Source organism: Pinus tabuliformis, chromosome 5_2 (genome assembly GCF_031772625.1).
Source record: "Pinus tabuliformis cultivar Carrire ecotype Pingquan chromosome 5_2, CPIR1, whole genome shotgun sequence".
NCBI classification, from domain to species: Eukaryota; Viridiplantae; Streptophyta; class Pinopsida; order Pinales; family Pinaceae; genus Pinus; species Pinus tabuliformis.
This window is the reverse complement of record NC_142306.1, coordinates 945616884-945637183: the sequence shown is the minus strand read 5'-3', so window position 1 is coordinate 945637183 and position 20300 is coordinate 945616884. Positions and strand designations below refer to the sequence as shown.

The window sequence follows — 20300 nt, the reverse complement described above, 5'->3', positions numbered from 1 at the left end:
CACACCGGCCTTATCACTTTGAGAGGGATGGCATTTGATCCAGGGCACAAATGAGGATGGTCTAAACCCTTGAGACATGGGAGGGCTAGCACCACCTTGGAAGCCCTCAACGTTGGAGCAGAGACTGGCACTATGACCATTTGGAGGCCCATGAGAACCATCCCATGGTGCACAAACTAGATTGTGGGACCACATTGAGCCATTGACAGAGATTTGAGGGCTAACCCTCAAAGGATGAATTTTAGATGCGTTTACATCAAATTTGGCACCTAGAAGCACCAATGCATGCCTATTAGAGCTCAACACATTGATGTTGTTAGCATGGGTTAATCACTTGATTTTTGGTCTGAGTTAGTGGGTTGGCTTGTAACCCAAGGTTCTATTGCAATTTAACTTGAGATTTAGGGCCTTTTAGGCTAATTAGACCTTATGCCTCATATAAATGGAGGAGAGGATCATATTGTAAATCATCATGACTTGGACTTGTGAATTTGGCATCTTTAAAGATTTCAGCCTCTTTTTCTAGTGGAAAGATGTGATCCATGGAACGAAATTTTTCTTGAGCATTTGTTCTTGTCTTTGGGGAAGTCACTTTGGATCAAGAATTGGATTGTACATTGCATATTGTCTTGTAAGTGCCATGTTTATTGCAAAATTTTGATGTCATGGATAATGTATGGAATAAATATGTGATCTAGTGTAAATTTTGTGCCCTAATTTTGTTGAATATCAATTGAATGGTAATTAGGTCATATTATTGCATGCATTACTCATAGTATGATATGTGAATGAAAATTCCCTAGGTGATTTTGTGTTAGCTTCCCAAGTGTGAAGTTTGATCCCTCACAAAAGTGATAGTTAGGGTTTTGATGCTAGGGTATCAAAACATCCTTACTCCTTCGCAAGATCAAATCAATTTTAAGAACCCATAGACTACATTGACCCTAGAGGCTAGGACTAGGCACTGGCCTTTCTTGTTGGTGATCAACTCAACCTTTTATCTATAAATTTTCTCTTTCTTGCTTTTTACCTAATTTGGCCCCATTTAAGGCCAAGTGGCCAAGCTAGGGCTTGTTGTGAATTCCTAGGGAAGAGGAATTTTTGGTGCTAGTGAGTCTAAACATTTAGAGGATAGTGGTTGCCACAAAATCACTACTTTTTGTGGGCATTCACTTCAATTTCATCCATATTTTCCTTTGCCCTAAGGTGAACCCTAGTTTGGTTTGAGCTTCAACTTGGGGGATTTCTGAGAGTTTATGTGCCTTGTCCTTGTAGAAATACGTTGTGGGATACCCTTTCTCCTTACCTTGACCTTTGGCTATCCCGACTCTCAACCTACTAATAAAGCCCTAGGTCTTGTGTCTCACAAATTCAGCCTCTTTAGGGAAAGTGAATTGCTTTTGTTTGGTGATTGGAATCTTGTACTTAAGTTGAGCCTTTCCCTTGGAAGCCTATTGGTCATCCCATCCCTTTATACTTGGAATATCCAACATAGGTGACCTTATATCGGGACCCCTCCCATTGGTGAAAGTCCATAAAGAGCAGGGACTTTGGTTGTGGTGAGAGTGGGCCATTACCCATTGTTGTCACTTGGTCTAGTGATAGCCTTGTAGGGTGTCCCTCTCCAAAGCCTGTGAGATTTTGCCGCAGCAGGACCTAGATAATCTTCTACTATATACCTTCATTTCTTTTTACCAATCCTCCCAACATCATTAAAAGAGATATTAATATAGGCATTTTAGATGATGCATACGTGGATATTTGAAAGTTACTTGAATGAATCCTCATGTGCTGTTGCCCCCCTTAATATACCTTAATTATATTATTCTAATAATGGTGATGCAAGGTTGTGTCCTTTAGCATACTCATGTCTATTAGTTAGTGTCTCTTATGTTGGGTATATGCACGTGTTGTGATTAATTATAACTTATAAGTTATCATCAATTCTGGCAAATACCGGCTTGTTCCTTTTCTTATGAGCACCTATGGTAATCTGTGACTACCGCAATGTATGTCCCAAGTATGGTATCAGAGAGTTCAAATCTTGCTGGCCCATGGCAGAAAACTTCCATTGTCCCATGGCCAGTCCTTGGCTGGCAGGCCATCTTTCAAAACACAGATTAAAACACAAACAACATTTCTTTTCCAAGAAAAACCTTGTGGGGAAATGCTGAACAGTTACCTGCATTTCGTGGATAGTCCCTAGTGTAAATCCATTGCATGATTATGATGTCTAACCCGATAGGGACATTGAGTGAGGCATGCAACAAAGGCATCCAGCCAAGGAGATTGACTTTGACACTTCATGCATGAAGCTTAAAGCTCTCGATCACTTGAGTTAGCTCACCAGGATGACACAATCAACATCATTGTAACAACCTTCAAGAAATTAGTTTTCCAAGCAGGCACTTATGAAGGACCAAATGTAAATCTTCAGGCATACTGCTGCTGTAGCTGCATACCCCGCATCCCCAAAATGACACCCACATATGGAGTGTGTAATGAAAGTGTGGGTATGTATACTTGTGCAGCACTCAGATTTACTAATGGCGAATGAGGTTACAAGTTTGTATATTTTACAACGTTCTGCATTCAGGAAGACTTATAAGTTTTTATTTGCACTCTTTCCATCTTTGATATTTTTGGTTTACATGACTTGGAATGGGTTTATAAGAAGTATATCTGTGAAAAAAGTTTCTAACATTTTCATTTTCCACTTTATCATTGTTTCCTTATTCCATGTTTAATGTATGCAGGTAATGGGATGGTCTATGTGGTTTTCAGAGTATGTATTCCTTGAGAGAAATTGGGCCAAGGATGAGGCCACATTGAAGGTATTTATTGAATTTGTTTAAGAAATGACATTAGGTGGCAGACTTGTTCAAGGTGCACTATTGACTGGAGCTAATCAAATGTAATGTGGAATCACAGTCAGGGTTAAAGAAGTTGAGAGATTTCCCTCGACCATTTTGGCTGGCACTTTTTGTAGAGGGCACACGCTTCACCAAAGCTAAGTTGCTTGCAGCTCAGGAGTATGCGGCATCTGTGGGCTTGCCAGTGCCACGGAATGTTTTGATTCCTCGCACCAAGGCAGGTGTCTTGCTTTTAAATTTCAAAGTTCAGTCCACGAGTCTCTAATGTGATAATGTGCACTTTTGGTGATTGCCACTTGTAAATACTATGGTTGTATGCTGCTTCTCCTATAACCTGTATCTAATTTCTTTCGTGGTAGATTATTTCTGTTTTAGCTGGTGTGAATTTCTTCTGAAATCAGTGATTGAACTGCATGCTTATCTTTCAGTCACATTGCTTTCCCCTTGGTCTGCAGTGGATAGTTTCATTTCCAAAATTGATATCATATATTGGAATATAAGTCCATTGTTTTACATACTACTGTCCACACCAATACAAACTTCCTTTTATCGAGGTTCTAAGGTTCATCTTTCTAACTATTTGATCCCATAACGTGTACTATGATAATTTATCTGCTTGTTACTTTCTGATAGCCATGGATGAATGATTTTTTTGAAACCAAATGTGGTTCCTTCCATGGTAGGGTGTATTTAATTTACCTGGCATGAATTCTTAATGAAACGAATTCAAGGCTTAGCTGCATGTTTGTGGTTCATCTTCACAAACTTTCCCTGTGCTTCCGAAAAACTATTGGACAGGGATGCATATTGAATTCTAATATCTGCTATAATACCTGGCTTGAGACATTTTCATCTGCCCTTAAGGTTTCACTGTTTAGTGTATGCTTGTGCCTTTATGGTTGTCTGAAAATCAGAATACCATTTTGTTTTCCATTTATCTGAAAGATACTAGACATTTTATGTTTTTGACATTATGTATAAGTGGACTGACTTGGTACTATTGTGTAAATGGTGTTTTCTTTTTGATTCAGGGTTTTGTTGCAGCTGTTAGCAACTTGCGCTCATTTGTTCCAGCCATATATGATGTTACTGTTGCAGTTCCTAAAGATGAGCCTTCTCCAACAATGCTGCGGCTTTTGAAACGTCAACCATCGGTGGTAGGATATTCTACACTTCAACGTATTACATTTTATGAGATGTTCTATATGCTGTCATGTTTCAAACATGCTATTAATTTATGGCTATCTTTTTTATATGGTCCGAGGTATCCGTACTCCATATGTAATGTAATATTTCATGGTGTTTCCCTTTATGTGTTAATCATCCTTCATGAACTGTATTTCTTGGGCAGTTGCATGTCCATATCAAGCGACATTGCATGACTGATTTGCCTGATACGGACGATGGAGTGGCACAGTGGTGCAAAGACACATTTGTTTCTAAGGTGCGTTAGACAAACTTCCCTAATACATGTATATGGCTGGAAATGTTGTCAAAGTAATGAAAAGCAGAAACGTACTTACTAAAGGCCACATTGAAATGAATTTCTTAAACCCCAAAAGAGAGGGAAAACAGTAATACAATAATATTTGTTAATCTTGTTGGACTTTAGCATGTATTCCATAACTTCAGCTAGTTTCTGACTAGCATTGGTGCAACCTAATATCCATGGTTATTGGTGTTGATGAGCAGGATGGTCTGTTAGATAAACACCAAAGTGACAACACATTTGGAGAGCATCTCCATCAACCCATACAACGGCCTCTGAAGCCACTACTGGTAACATAAGATTTACTGCATCTTTTGCCTATCTGTCAAGCTATTAAATGGTTTCTTTTGTATGTCATTTTGACAAGAAATCATGACTTACTGAACTACCTTTTAGTCTGTTTAATATTTTAAGCATGACTGCTAGAAATGAACACAAGAATATAGAGAAGACCCTCTAGGTAGGGTAACAACAAGAAATACTCATGGAAGAAATCACTCCACTCATACAATCTCCAGCATATACAATACTATGATTCTCTCATGAGCATTATCGGGGGTTTATGCCAGCTACTTCACAAGTCTAGTGGGCCTACTTTTTACCCACCGACTATCCAGTGGGCCTTATTCCATGATTATGGCCACATTACATTAATTATCTCCCTTAGGTACCACACAGGCTTACACTTCATGAGTCAGCTTTCCTGCCAGCATACTACCTTGCTCTCAGTTCCTAGATGGTCGCATGCTAATGATTTAGGGCTGCTGGTGGCCCATGAGGCAAAGTAGTAGCGATTTAGGCATAAGCTGTCCAATGCAGGCATTAAGCTGTCTGAGGAGGAAGATGTTCTTACCTGGGGTGGGTGCATGATAGATGGGCAAATATCGGCAAAGGAAACCTATAATTACATCTCTCAGGGACGTAGGCTCCCTAATGGTGGTTCTTGGGTGACAAAAATGTGGAAATGGGAGGTTCCCCTTAAGCTAAAATGTTTTATGTGGCTGGTATTCCACAATAAGATTCTTACTTAGGAGAACCTCACAAAAAGAGGTTTTGAGGGCCTGGTATGTGCTCATTATGTGGCGGAGCAAATGAAGTAACAATTCACCTCTTCTTGTATCACCCATTTACTGCATCTACCTGGCAGGAGGTATTAAGATTCTTCAAGATTTAGTTTGTTCTGGACTGCTCCTCAATTGATGCATGTCTTTCTCAATGGATGACGGATCTCAAAGAATATAGTACTCTCCCTTTCTACCTATGCCGGGGGATTTGGATGTGTCATAATGAAAAAATATTTGACCAATCCCCTCCAGATGTGAGGCAAACAGGGCTGAAGATATTGGCCTTCTTTTAGGAGATAAGGCCTAGGAGGCCTAAGGAGTAGGGAAAAATCGTATCTACAAAGAAATTGGGTCAACAAAGCCAATAGGTTTTTTTGACAGAGCTTGATCTGACGGGGAATGTGGATGTGGTGCCTACACTGTTCTGCAGCAGGGTCAATCCTATTGTTTTAGCTGGTCTGGGGGGCCTGGAACTAATAGTAGAGCGGAAATGCTTGCACTATGGGGTGTCTTACAATGTGCCAAATGGATGGAAATTGAAGAGATTGTGATTGCTGGGATTCTAAATCTGTGATTGAGTGGGCTCAGGGTCTCTAATTTTGGGGTTCCCTCTCTCTTCCACTGGATGACCCAAATTTGGGCTTGGTGGCTTCATTTAGTCACATTTCCTTCACCCACATCTATTGGGAATAGAATAGTGAGGCCGACCTCCTTTCCAAAAGAGGCCATCTGGCACGCTCGGGTGTCATCAGTTACTCGACTCCTGTTCATGGTGTGCCTTGTTGCTCTGACAGTTTCATGTTTTAGAGGCAGGGGTAGCCTTTACATCTCCATTTTGGCTGACTTTTATTTCGGTTTTGGCTGTCACATAAATGAAGCGCATAGAAGCATCTGTTTCCAGGTTCTGGTAGTTATATTAGTCTACGTTTTGTGATTAAGATCTGTAGCTCCCTTTGTCGTTTAGTCATGGTTTCTGACGCTGTGATCTCTGTTTTTTTTGTGATCTTTGTTTTTCTTTGGCGTGATATGTTAAATGAGGGATCATTTTGTCCTCTCTGCTGAGAGACTTTCTGAATTAAGCTACAATGTAACCTCCTTTTGTTTTAAGTAATGAAAGCCAAGCTGTTTTTTTGTTTTGAAAAAAAAGTTTCCTCCCTAGGTACTGCTGTCCACGAAATTGCACTCCCAGAAATGTGGGAAAAATCCTCAACCCCACAAGGTGTGTGCTTTGTGGCAACGCTCAAAGAAGGGGTTGTCACCTGATCCCAACTCTCTCTGTTTAGCCTCTCTCGTAGCTAAGACAAGGGGGGGTGGTCCGTAAGGAAAATTCTAAAGGAAAACTTGCTAATGTTAACAAGGTCTAGGAGATAATTAATAAATTAACTAGGCAGACTTGAAATATAACTTGAAAAGTAAAGAAATTAATTAGCAAGTATAAATGTTTATGAGCATATAAACGTCAACAAATGTAAATAAATCAATTATATTCAACAAGATATCTTGCAAGACAAGTTATGATTAGACCAGTGCCAAATATACTTGCAAGAAATATATGCTCAAAATGAAATTATGATACTTGAAATGAACTATAGCCTTTTTCAAGTTACAAGTTGCAAAGATGGAAAGTTGCAAAGGAAGTGTTATTGGATCAAAACCACAATAGATTATATACATATTAGAGATATGAGAAACAAGATTTAAATAGAGCTTGCAAGAGAATAAAGCTTGTACTTAGAAAAAAGATGCTCAAATATGATATAACATTTAAAGAACAATTAGCATGAGCATGAAAATGAAATAAACAAGTACAAGAATATTAAATGAGATGCTTGCAAGTAAATGATAAGCTCACAATCCAAATTGTACAATAACCAAATATGTGCAAAATAAAACGAAGTTATATGTGAGTGTGTGAAGTTAAGTGTTCTTGGTAAATTTTATTATATGCCTAGTCTAAAGTTTGACTTCCCTGCAATTCCTTCAGCTTGGTAAGGACTCATAGGTAGTTGCAAGAAGGCTAGGATGAGGAACCAACGACTTCATTAATGATATCCACCCAGAACTTCAAGACAACCTGCATGCCTTTGTTCTTACAAGGGACCTAGCCACGCAAGAGAACAGCGAGGTCATGCGTTTTAACTTTTAACCATTCATCCAAACTCAAATCTAGGGAGATTGAATGATAATTGAGGAAGTTTCTTAAATGTCTATCAACCAAGCTTATGCTTGGAGGTAAATTTTAGAGACCCAAAAAATGTAATTGAGATGCTAAGTTAATACAATTGCTTCAAATGCAATTGGAAATTAAAGTGAGATGTTTCAAATGTGAAATATCTTAAGAATATCAATAGAGAAATACCATTCCACTTTAATGATCAAATTAGCGATTAGTAAATTGAGCACAAATTATGATATCAATGTGAGATTAACTTTATACTAATGATCAATGAATCAAGCGAAAATCAAGCAATGAAGCAAATACGAATTAGATCAAGAAACTACTGAAAAATGCAAATTAGATCAAGTAGAAAATGAAACTACTTAATGAAGCAAAAGCGAGTTAGTCTAAATCAATGATGAGTGATTAAAACTACTTGCAAAAATGAAATTAGAGATTAGATCTAGCAATTAGATTATGTACTGAGCAAGAACTAAACTAAGCTAACAATGCAAAGTAAGCAAGGAAACTAGCTAAATGCAAAACAAGAAGCAATCATCCAAGGGATCCTCCTACCTAGTGAGGAGACGAGATACAAAGGGGAAAAACCCCAAGCTCCCTCCAAGAAGAATATTCTCTTTTTATTAATATAGGTGAAACCTCTTAGGGAGAAGTGAGGGTTTTGGATCTTGAGGAGGGTTTACAAAAATAGAGCTTCAAGAGCCAGTACCCTTCCTTAAGATATCAAGAATGCAAATAAGAAATATTTACAATGATTATGGCGAACTTTACAATGGAGATTTCCTTAATGACCAATTCGTTTCCTCCAAGAGATTTTCGCTCAAGCCTTTGACATCCAAGAGAAGGAAAAAATAATTGCACAAGAGGTGTTATCACTTAGAAGGTTTTCTTGGCTGCAACAGAAGACTTCCTAAGGTAACCTTTGCACCAATCTGGTAGATTGAAGGCTAGCCCCTTCAATCCAGAGAGGGGTCTCTCTGACAACCTAATCACCAAGGTTAACAGTTGGCTGTGTTTTTAAACAATGGCTAGATCTTCAGTAGGGTTGGGTTGGAAATAGGGTTTGGTTGGGATGAATCAATTAATCCATTGGGCAATGGGGTCAACAAATCACGTTTTAAATGCAATTACCAAGACATTGACTGTATGAATCAAGATGGACAGAGGCAGGGTAGATGACAAACTATAGACCTATTGAAACATCATTTGGATGGTAGTAGAATAAAGAGATAACAATCCACTACAGCAGGGCATGAGCCATGAATCCTGCAAGCTTTAGAAGAAAGAGTGCAGATGTTTAAAATATATGAACCAGAGCATTAAAATAATGAATTCTGTCATATACCTTATTTAAACATCAGAAGACAAACCATAAATGGGCATCACATAGAGAGGAAAACTGTCACTAAAGAAACACTGACTGAGTACACCATCACAAGAATCACTGTATCATTGATCATAATATTCTAGTCATCTTGGTACTTGTAATAATTAGGTAATTTGATAAACACACAGCAAAAATACCTCTTTTGTTTAGAATCCAACCATTTTTCCTTTTTTTTTTCTGATATATTATATTGGAAAATTACATAAAGTTTCCAGATCCACAATAGCTGGGAGAATTAACTATCAAATATTACAATATCTCCATAAAATAATTTACAAAATATAAATTTAATTCCTATTATTCTAGCTATCTGAATTTCAACTTGACATTGTAAACATTGACCAAAGCATCTATGAAATTGTTATACGAGTTCTCTGCTGCTTCTCTGGAAAGGATGATGAGTCACATTGCTATAATCTGGGAGCTGGAACTGTCACTGGTTTTTAGGATCATCTGTCATCTGTGTATGACTGCTTTCATTCCCCAAAATCTGAACTACATGCTTGATTGTTGATCAATCCTTTACCTGAGAATGGTGAATAAAATCTCCTGCTAATCCCTTTAAAATGGAGCTTGATTACCCAACTGCTGATTTCATGCTTTCAAATACTTTGCCAACTGTACCCTGCTTTTATGAATCTTAATACCAATGCTGATGTTTTACCTCGAATATTCAACTGTTGATTTAGATTAGATTTATCTTTTGCTTTGAGGGTTGACATTTTTTAGGACCAGTTGACCATTGGTTGTAGAATCTCAAACAAAGCAGGTGTATGCCCAATAAATTTTCATGAATCAACATCACTCCAAGAATAGATCTTGTAACTTGGGCATTTTTGTCTCTGTTTCTGTGTGTTCCTTCCTTATGGTCATTTGGGCATATGAAACCCTCCAATGGATTTCTTCAAGGCTGCATTCAAATTGTTGCGTGCATTTTTGCTTGGAGCTATTGAATTATCCTTTTGAGATGCATATGTTTCATATGAATATCTCTTTCGGACATGGAATATGGAAAAAAATAAATTTCCACAAGGTACTGTTCAATGAAGCTGGCAGCAACAGTGATAGTGCTTTTAGTTTCGCCGTGATGTCATGGCATGTGAAAAATCCACAACCCGAATCCTTACTGCAGCAACTGATGATATTACTCCTATTTGTTAAATTCCTTTAAACAAATTACTTGCAGTTTCCTACTGCAAATATCGTAATACATACACTGCAGCCTTTACTTAATTGAATTATATGTGGAAACAAGAGACTGAGCAAGAAAGAAAATACAACACAAATGAAACCATAATTTTTGGACAAATGTCCCCGGAAAAACCCAATGCGGGAAAACTGGTGCAACAGTTTTGAGAGTTTATTATTATTAAGCAGTAGTTCTAACTTCTAATTACAACTCTGGATGCTCTTATGACAATCCAGTTACAGAGAAAAAGACACTAGCAGAAAACTTAGTGATATTACCTCACTTTACCAACTAAATCTTGGCTGATTCGGTAGCTGAACTAACTATCCCCGGCTGCAACTGCGCTGCCCCTTCACAGTAACTGTGTGGGCCTACGTGGAGTTCTCTAAGGCTCTGTGTCAGCTCTCCGCTGAGTCTCCTTGCCTCCTGGAGCTCTGACGTCAACCCTCCCGCCTGATCCGACAACTCCCCGACAAGTTTTGGACTTTTGCTGGAAGACAACTTTGCCTCTGCGCTGGCCCTTTTGGCTTTGCGTGGGCCCTCCTTGCCCAACATCAGTCCTTCTTGGGTCTGCGCTGCCTCCACTTGTGCTTCTCTGCCTCTTTGCTGAGTATTCGGGGTTCCAGAGAAGATACTACAACCCAACTATCCCTACCCCTCAACTACGAGAAATCTCCTCGATCAGAATTTCCTCCTGAGAACTTATCACTTCAGAAATTCGATCTCTTGATCTCGCAGTGTGTTTTCCAAATGACCCACAAGCTTCCTTAAATAATCTTCTCGTTGACGTTCAATGATCCAGATTAAAAGCTAATCAATTTTTAGCTTGATCCTCGTCTTCTTCTAGAAGTTACACCCACAATTAGATTAATACCCATTAATATTTTTAATTTCCTAAGTTTAGACTTAGGGGCCCATTAAAAAATATTAATTATTTTAATAAAATTGTTTTTGGGTGGAATTTCCCAAAACGCTTTCTCGGTTCTTTAGAATACATGTGCCCAAGCCTCCCTACAAAATTTGAGGCCTAGAGCACATCTGATGCTATCCCAAATCAACACTCCCTCTTAGCGAGGAATGTGCTCTAGCAATATACGCTGCTGCATACCACTCTGAGTTTGAAGCGTTGTCCTCTGCGCTGCTGATGTTTGACATGCTGTCTGCCAACTACTGCGTTGTTGCTGCAACTGTACTGCTGCTGACACTGCCACTGTCAACACTGCATCCATACTATAACTCACTCTCAAGTGCTACATCTGTGCTGCTGCTAGCACTGCCACTGTAGTGCAAACTGTTGATGCTACTTTATCAGCAACAGAAAAACATCCAAAATTACTAAACTAATTGTGTTCAGTATGATACCACGTGAATGCTGGAGCCTGACTGCTACCAGTCTCTGCACTCACCCTCTGAATCTATTGCGCTGATGCTGACCTCTGCTCTGTGCCATCTGCACTGCTGCTAACTTTGCTCTTCGTTGTTTAGTCTTTGGCACTTCTAGCCATTGCAACTGTCTCTTCGACACTCCTTGGCACCATCTGACACTAGTCCATCCTGCTACCTCTGATCTGGGCTCTCGTAGCAAGGAATTGATCCAAGAGGTTGGCTCCTCAAGGATTTTGCACATCTGTAGCTCTTTTGAGCTACAACTCCAAATCAACTCTCGGCTGTCATGGCGAACTCCTCTTCCTTGATCTTCGTGGGCGCAGCCTTCTAATCGTACTTCTCATCCTTGTCCTTCTTCTTGAGAGGACACTAAGTAGCGTAGTGATCCATCTCACCACACCTGGAACACTTGATCTTTGAGACATCCTTCTTACGACTTTGCTGCTCCTGCTGTCCCTTCGATGCAAGGGCTGCATTATCCTCCTCCTCCTTGGGCTTCGACCCACTGTTGCTACTTCCGTCAAGTTTAACCTTGACTAAGTCTCTCCTCAGCTCCTCTTGTTTTAGAGCTGCCCACATCTCATCCCAATTCAGCAAGGCTGCTCTGCCCAGGATACTCTGGACAAAGACTTTCCACTCATCTGAGATAAAATTGAGGGCCAGTGTAACCAACTCTGAATCTTGAGGTGTATGCCCCGCAATAGACAATTCATCACGGGTCTCCTTAAGCTTTGTGAGGAACAGATCCATACGCTCCCCCTTCTGCATCTGAGCAGATCTCAACTTTTGCTCCAAGTACATCTTTCACTGCTCGGAAGATCCCTGATATAACGTAAACAATGTGTCCCACATCTTGTTAGCAGTCCCTCTGATAGTGATGTGACAGACCACATGATCCTTCACTCCGTCGAGGATCATTCTTTTTTCCTTTGCCATTTCAGCTCGGTACTTCTTCAATAGATCTGCATCTGCAGGGACAACCACCACATTGTCGACGTATGTCTTGAGGGCATGCTCATCTAGAAGGAACGACATTCTTGCCTTCCAGATGACGTAATTGGATGCCCTATCCAACCTATCTTGACCCCTCAAGCCACTGGTTGCCATTTCTGCCACAAATGTAGAAAGTCGAATGACCTCCTCTCTCCTCTGTGCTGCTGCTAGGCTAGCCTATGCACTCCTTGCTGGAGCTAGTAAAATTGCTGCCCCTTGTTGCTGCCCAACTCTAGAGAATTCGAATTCCTTGGCTCGGAATTCTCTGAGAAAGAAATTCCCTCAGCTGTGCTTCTCCTCTTTCTTTTAACAATTTTCTGCCCAACAAACTGCCAACAGAAAAATATGCATCCCACCAGGTCTCCTCACGCTGAGGCTTTAGCACTACTCCCTCTGCCCTGACAACAAATCGAACTAGGGGTCCTCCTCTCCGTCAACTCAGTCGAAGAGAGACTGCCTTAAAATTTCAGCCCTCCGGCTAAGAATTGCGCAAACCCTTTGGGGTTTCAAATTGATGCCTCCTGCAGCTTTTCAATCTCCCTCTTCTGCTTAGCGCTGGGCTCTCTGTCACTGCTCTTCTTGTTCCACCTGCAGCTTTGATACCATGTGAAAATTCCACAACCGGAACCCTTACTGCAACAACTGATGATATTACTCCTATTTGTTAAATTCCTTTAAACAAATTACTTGCGGTTTCCTACGACAAATATCATAATACATACACTACAACCTTCACTTAATTAAATTATATGCGGAAACAAGAGACTGAGCAAGAAAGAAAATACAACACAAATGACACTTTTATTTTTGGACAAATGTCCCCGGAAAAACCCAATGCGGGAAAACCAGTGCAACAGTTCTGAGGGTTTATTATTATTAAGTAGGAATACAACTCTGGATGCTCTTCCGGCAATCTAGTTACAGAGAAAAAGACACTGGCAGAAAACTTAGTGAGATTACCTCACTTCACCAACTAAATCCTGACTGATCCGACAATTGAACTGACTATCCCTGACTACAACTACGTTGCCCCTTCGCAGTAACTGCATGGGCCTACGTGGAGATCTCTGAGGCTTTGCGTCAACTTTGTGCTTGGTCTCCTTGCCACAAGGAACTCTGACGTCAACCCTCCCAACTGATTCGGTAGCTCCCTGACGAGTTTCAGACTTCTGTTGGAAGACAACTCTACCTCTGTGCTGGCCCTTCGAGCTCTGCATCAAGCACTGCGTGGGCCCTCCTGGCCTAGCGTCACTCCTTCCTGGGTTTGCGCTGCTTCCACTGGTGCTTCTCTGCCTCTCTGTCGAGTATTCGAGGTTCCAGAGAAGATACTTCAACCCAACTATCCCTTCCCCTCAACTGCAAGAAATCTCCTCGATCAAAATTTCCTCTTGAGAACTGTGAAAATTCCTAGTGTTAAGGAACCCCTACTGCAGCAAAAAGTGAATTTACTTCTCCTACTTGATTTTAATAATAATCAAGTTATTTTCTGAATACTGAAGCAAATTACTTATGCAACCTACACTACTTTAAATTTGATTACATGAAACAGAAAATTGAGCCAAGAACAAGATACATAGGAGAGTTATTTTTGGACAAAATAGTCCCCGGACAAACCCAATGCAGGAAAACCGGTGTAGCAGCTCTGAGGGTTTTCTATTATTAAGCAGTAATTCTGAATACAAATGTTGGTTTCCCTCCCGGCAAACCGGTGACAGAGAAAATACAATGGTGGAAAACTGAGTGAGTTTTACCTCACTTCACCTGGCAGATTCCGACTGATCTGGCAACAAAACTGGCTAACCTTGGCTACCTCTATGCTGGCCCTGCGTAGGCCCTACATCAGCCTTATAGGCTCTGTTTCAGCTTTGCGTTGTTTCATCTGCCTACTGCGTCAACCTTCCCAACTGTTCCAGTAGTTCCCCAACAATTTCGACTTTCTGCATGGAGGATAGCTTCTGCTTCTGCGCTGGCCCTTCTGGGTCTGCGTGGGCCCAGATTGGCCCATCGCCAGTTCTCTTAGCTGCCGCGCTACCTCCAATAGCTTCTCTCTGCCTCTTTGTTAGTACTCCCGAACTATCCCTGCCACTCTATTGCAGAATGCTCACCTAGTTCGAATTTCTTAGCTTCGTAGCCCCAGAAATCGAACTCCAGATCAATTCCTTCTCTCCGTGTGTATTTCTAAATGAACCCCAATCCTCCTTCTTATACTTTTGTCATTGAGACTTTAACGACCGAGATTAAGTCTCTAATCAACGGCTAAGATTAAAACATGACTTGCTCTGCCTTCTAGATCATTCTTACCCATATTTTGATTAATACCTATTAATATTTTAATTTTCCTAAGTTTAGACTTAGGAACCCCATTAAAAATATTAATTATTTTAATAAAATACAATCCGGGTGGAATTTCACCAAACAGTTTTTGGGTCCTTTAGAACTCATGTGCCTTAGCCTCTCCACCAATTTTCATGGCTAGAGCACATCTGGTGCTACCAAAAACTAACAAGAACTTCTCACTTTAGAAATTCGATCTCTTGGTCTCTCAGTTTGTTTTTCAAATGACCCTTATGCTTCCTTAAATAATCTTCTCGTTGACATTCAACGACTCTGATTAAAAGCTAATCAATGGATAAGATCATTTTAGCTTGATCCTCGTCTTCTTCTAGAAGTTACAGCCACAATTAGATTAATACCCATTAATATTTTTAATTCCTAAGTTTAAACTTTAGACTAAGGGTCCCATTAAAAAGTATTAATTATTTTAATAAAATTGTTTTTGGGTGGAATATTCCAAAACACTTTTTGGGTTCCTTGGAATACATGTGCCCAAGCCTGCCTGCAAAATTTGAGGCCTAGAGCACATCTGATGCTACCCCAAATCAACATGGCAATGGTCCAACTATTATCACTGAAGAAGTCTTTATAGAATCTCGAAATTAGTCACAAAGAAATCAAGTTAACTTTGAATCCTTGAGAATAATGTGGTAACTATTTCTAGCTAATGCATTAATGCACTTGCCAAGCGTTGTGAGGGAGATCACCAACATTATTCGAATCATATTCAAAATCACTATGTGCCTTGAATACTACCAAACCAAAGTATGCCACCAAGAAGGGAAACTGCCATTTGACTGGGTTTTTGTGGCATTTTATTGCATTGAGGAGCTCTTTCTCGACAATTAGTGCCATAATCTGTCACCTAGTTCTCAACAACTGGCATCTTTCATGAGCTTATTTCTATGGTATTCACTCTTGTAGCTGGGCACGGGAGGATTTGACCAAATTTCCTTTGGTGCTAAATTTTGACATTTGCAGACAACTTTAAAACTAAATGAAGACTCTTTATAATGTAGGCCTTCATATAAGAAGGAAATTGAAAAGAAAATGATGATGTAGACAATTTCCAATCTTGAAACCTATCAATAATTGCCACAGTCCGTTGACTATTCAACACGAAATTTGATTTTGAACTTAAACTCTGTGTTTGGCAGCGTGCATTTCTTCTTTGTTTCGGGTGCTGATTTTTTGTTCTGTGTTTATTTGTGGGATATATCCCACATTGCTAGGAGTAAAATACCTTTTATTGTTTATATATGCCTAAACTTCCAACATTTCTTGATGCGTTGTGCTAATGCTATGCCCCTTGTGGGCTTCTCCCTTGGCTTGTAAATGTTGTGTTGATGTTTGGCTTGGCTTGTAGCTTGTGGACTTTAGTCGATAATTGGTGGAGTTTGGCAATGAAATATAATAGTTGGAGATTGGCCCTAAGGAGCCAATAATTTTTACTGAAACTTATAATAAGCCCGTCAAAACCCGAGAGCAAAGATTGAAGACCAAAATGGCTTTTAAAGCAATTTTCTTTTTGTATGCCAACTTAGACAACTTGCCAAAACATGTAGCTTTTGTCTTTTAATCATCCTGGTTCCAACATTAGCAAAAGTGGTGCTACGAAAATGAAAACATCCCTGGCACTACAAAATCAACCCTTTAGGAGTGCTATGAAAATGCCAAAACTTCAGGTGCTACGAAAATAATTTGGCAACACCCACGAGGCTACATAAAATTTATATAGTGCTAACAAGAGGGAGAGAAACCCTCTTCTTTGCTAGCGACCAAGAGTATAGACGACTTCAAAAAATATATATCTGTGGATTTTGAATTCTTCAAATTGAAACCCCTTCAAATCGTTTTTTAAAACCCTTAAGTCCTTGAGATTCCACAAGGGATCTGCACAAGCCACCAAGAGGATGCTTAGATCTGAAGTAATAGAAATCGGATCACAATATAATAAGAATATACAATTATTAATACACATTGCAAACCTTAAGAGTATAAGGACAACTCTGCTCTTGGGCAAACAAGAAATAAGCTCTTAAATAGCTAGATCAAATAAGTAAAAACACATCAATAAATAAGTAGATCTTAAAATTTATGATGTTTGCAAGCTATGGCAAGGAAACTCCCTCTTAAAAAATCGCTTGATAAGTATTTGAGAGAAATCAATGTGGGTTCTTCCACTTCTATCCCTTGAGAGTTGGTTCGTTCAACCAAAAACTTACCCAATGCTCAAGATCTAATTCAGAAAATTATAGATCTCTACACACTTCAAAAGATATTGTTAGATCCACAAGGGATTGGACTACACAAGGAAAAAAAGACTAAGGGTTCAACGAAAAACCCACCAACACTTCTAGATTTAGAGTGGTCCTCCAATCCAGAAATTTAAACAAGATACCTTGTATAAATTAATCTAAAAAATGGCATATGAAACTAGCAAATTATAGATCAAATCGTGTTAGAGCATTAAGTACAAATAAACCAGAAAAATATTACCATATAAGTGAAAGAATAACACCATGAAGCATGTGACCCAAAGTCTTTCTTTATTAGATCAGAAAAAATCCAGTACAAAAATGCCGCAGAGCTTCGCTTAGTCTAGTAGCTCGATTTTTCTATGTTACAAATGAGAGAGAGAAGGCTCTCTTAAATAGAAAAACTTAATCTCCAAGTGATCCCATGCTAGGACATCTTTATCCCAAGGAAAAAAGTTAAAACGTTTAGATTTCTCCAAAAAGTTCGTAGCCCTTGATTGCTTGCACAGATCTCCATGAGGGATAGTCATTTGGTACAAATCGTAAATGGTTGGAGTGGAAATTAAGTGCTGGAGTAGTGGGAGAACCTTCTTGAATTTATTCCAAATTAAAACTTAACCAAAACCCCATTACTTCTTTGGAACTTGAATTATCCTCCTCTTGAAATGTGTTTTTTTGGACCATTTGTTGTAGCTGAGACCATCAAATTCCTTTTGGGGGACATTTTCCTTGATTAGTGGAGATTCAAATCACCTTTTGATTTGACTTCACTTCTTGGGAAAGTCCACTTTATTTTTTTTATCATTTTCCTTTTGGAGAGAATTTTATTTTTTTCCCATTTTTAATTTCCGGCTAATTATTTGCCAGTTTTTGTCAAAAATTAAAAAATAAGGTTTTGAGGGGTAAATAATTTTTTTTCCACCCTCAAAGTGTGCCTAAATAGAAATTTGAGGTATAGAGATATAATTTTGAGTATTGATGCCCCCTACAACTTCTATAAACAACACTTACTAGATCATTATCAAATTTACGTAGAAAATACCTGTCAGCGGGAAATTTTAACAATTAAAATTTGACACTTAGACTCAACCAAATTCCACGAAACTTTAGAGATGATCTAGTATGGTAACATACATGGACTCTAGACACTAGGACTTACCTAAAACTCTACCATCAAGCCGCACTCAACTTTGGGGTATATCTGGGAGAAAATTGATTATAAGTGTTGAAAAACACAAATAATGAACCAAGGAAAAAAAACTCCCTAGAGTGAACTCACTTGCTAGTATAGTCATAAGCTACCTAGAGGCTAGCCCTTTTATATGACTCTTTTTTCCATCGTAGTAGAATTATTTTTACATTATCTCTGTAGGGATGCGGAATCTGTACAACAAACCATTGAGAAGAAGAAGAAGAAAGCTCTAGAATTATGACTGTTCTGATGATGCTAGAGTGCTCTGAGGTGTGCTTTGATCATGGAACCTTTGACAAGTCTTCAAGTACATTTGAGATTTTTTAGGTACCTAATATTACATTAATTATACTCACTAGGCATTGTTCTCTGTCTTGGATATAAGGGCCATTCTTATCATTTGTTGAGGAGGCCAATCCTTCAAAATGAATAAAATGATTGCACGGCTAGAATGGAGGAGTTAAGAAAATTGTTCTAAATTATTGGCTATATAATCATGTTCAATGGTTGGACAGATGAGAAGGGGAGTGCCTTTAAATTTCTTTAGTTGATTGTCTGAAGGGGACAATGTTTAATAAATATGCTGATGCATCTTCACTGCTAAACATACCACACTGTTATGTAGCTTGTTTGATGGAGTTCATCTTGGAGATATGTGTGGAGCATATTGTGCAACTCATAACAGATAATGTTTCTAATTATTTGGCAATTTACAAAATGTTAATGGACAAACACTCGTTGTTTTGGACTTCATGTGCATTCATCAATGTTGTTGGATATTGACAATGTTTAATTTGTCAAGGAGATGATCAATGAGTCTAAGGGCATCACTAAATTCACATAGCGGTACCTCAACACTTGGCCCCATTAGGTGTTAGTGTTTATAGCTCAGACATGTATTTCCATGAGGGTGTCTACTTATGGAAATCATCTTTAAATATATCCTATTCTTTTTCTAGAAGTTCACTTTATTAATTAATTAATAAAGCGGACACTTTTTATTATTATAAATTAAACTAATTAAAGTGGGTCTCTTAATGATTCAATTAAAAGAGAGCCATTCATCTCACGATTAGATCTTAACCATTGACAAAGAAAGAGAGAGCAAATGACAAAGACACACAAATAACATTAATTTTACAAATCATGTGAGTGAAAGAGAAAATGATAGATCTGATTTTCAGCCATTGACAATGAGTTTTCACTTTCAGTAGTAGTTCAACAAGGAGAAGGCAGCCAATCAGCAGCGGGGAGAAGAGAATTTGTACAACCTAGCGATGTAGGTGGCACAACCGTTCGTATGGTTTTAGTACAGCCATACGAGTTGCAAAGCAGACTATCTTGATTTCCATTTGGACTAAATTTTTCAGGTTTGCTATTTGTTTGATTAATTTGTCAGAGCCATTTTTCCTGTAAGGGAGCTCTTGTAAGTAAGTTTTGATGATATTTTAAAATGGTCAATGATCTAGAAGAGCAGAAATAATTTTGCATTGCGTGTGATAGCTTTTTGTTGACAAAATTGGTACCAAGAAAGTGTTTCCTAGGCATTTATCCTTTTGTCCTAGGGAGACACATTAATAACCTTTTTTGTCATGTGACATGATGTGTTATATTAATGTCATGGAGTAAAGTCACTTTATGAGGTGGTACATGTGCTAGGTACCTTTTATTTAAGTCACTTTATGTTTTAAATGCGACTTTATGGAAAAACATGTACAAAGTGACTTTTAATATAAAGTGATTTTTTTATATTTTAAAAGTTACTTTATGAGAGAAAAAGTGCACATGGTACAAATTGTTAAAAAGATGACTAGGAGTTCTTTAAGTGAGGGGGACTACATAAGAGAGGGGGTCAAGTGGGGGACTTCAGCTCAAGCATTGATCTCATGGGATGAGATTTAATCTCAGCCCTTGATCATTAGGTTTAGATTTCCCCTCTCTATGAGAAGAAAAGAA

General features: G+C 38.9%; 1 protein-coding gene across 2 annotated transcripts in view; it reads left to right on the top strand.

The window, feature by feature from the left end:
- The first annotated feature begins 2726 nt into the window (after window positions 1–2726).
- Window positions 2727–20300, top strand: part of LOC149162388 (1-acyl-sn-glycerol-3-phosphate acyltransferase 2-like) — a 71215-nt gene continuing 53641 nt past the window's right edge. Inside the window, exons 1-6 of one of the 2 annotated variants that reach the window (XR_016261929.1) lie at window positions 2727–2834; window positions 2932–3090; window positions 3905–4030; window positions 4225–4317; window positions 4566–4652; window positions 19556–19714. Coding sequence is in view for 1 of the 2 variants with exons in the window: in XM_089437243.1 (XP_089293369.1) it covers window positions 2751–2834; window positions 2932–3090; window positions 3905–4030; window positions 4225–4317; window positions 4566–4652 (549 nt within the window). In the remaining variant the exon portion in view is untranslated. The remainder of the gene's footprint in view (window positions 2835–2931; window positions 3091–3904; window positions 4031–4224; window positions 4318–4565; window positions 4653–19555; window positions 19715–20300) is intronic. The other variant, XM_089437243.1, reaches the window with a different exon arrangement.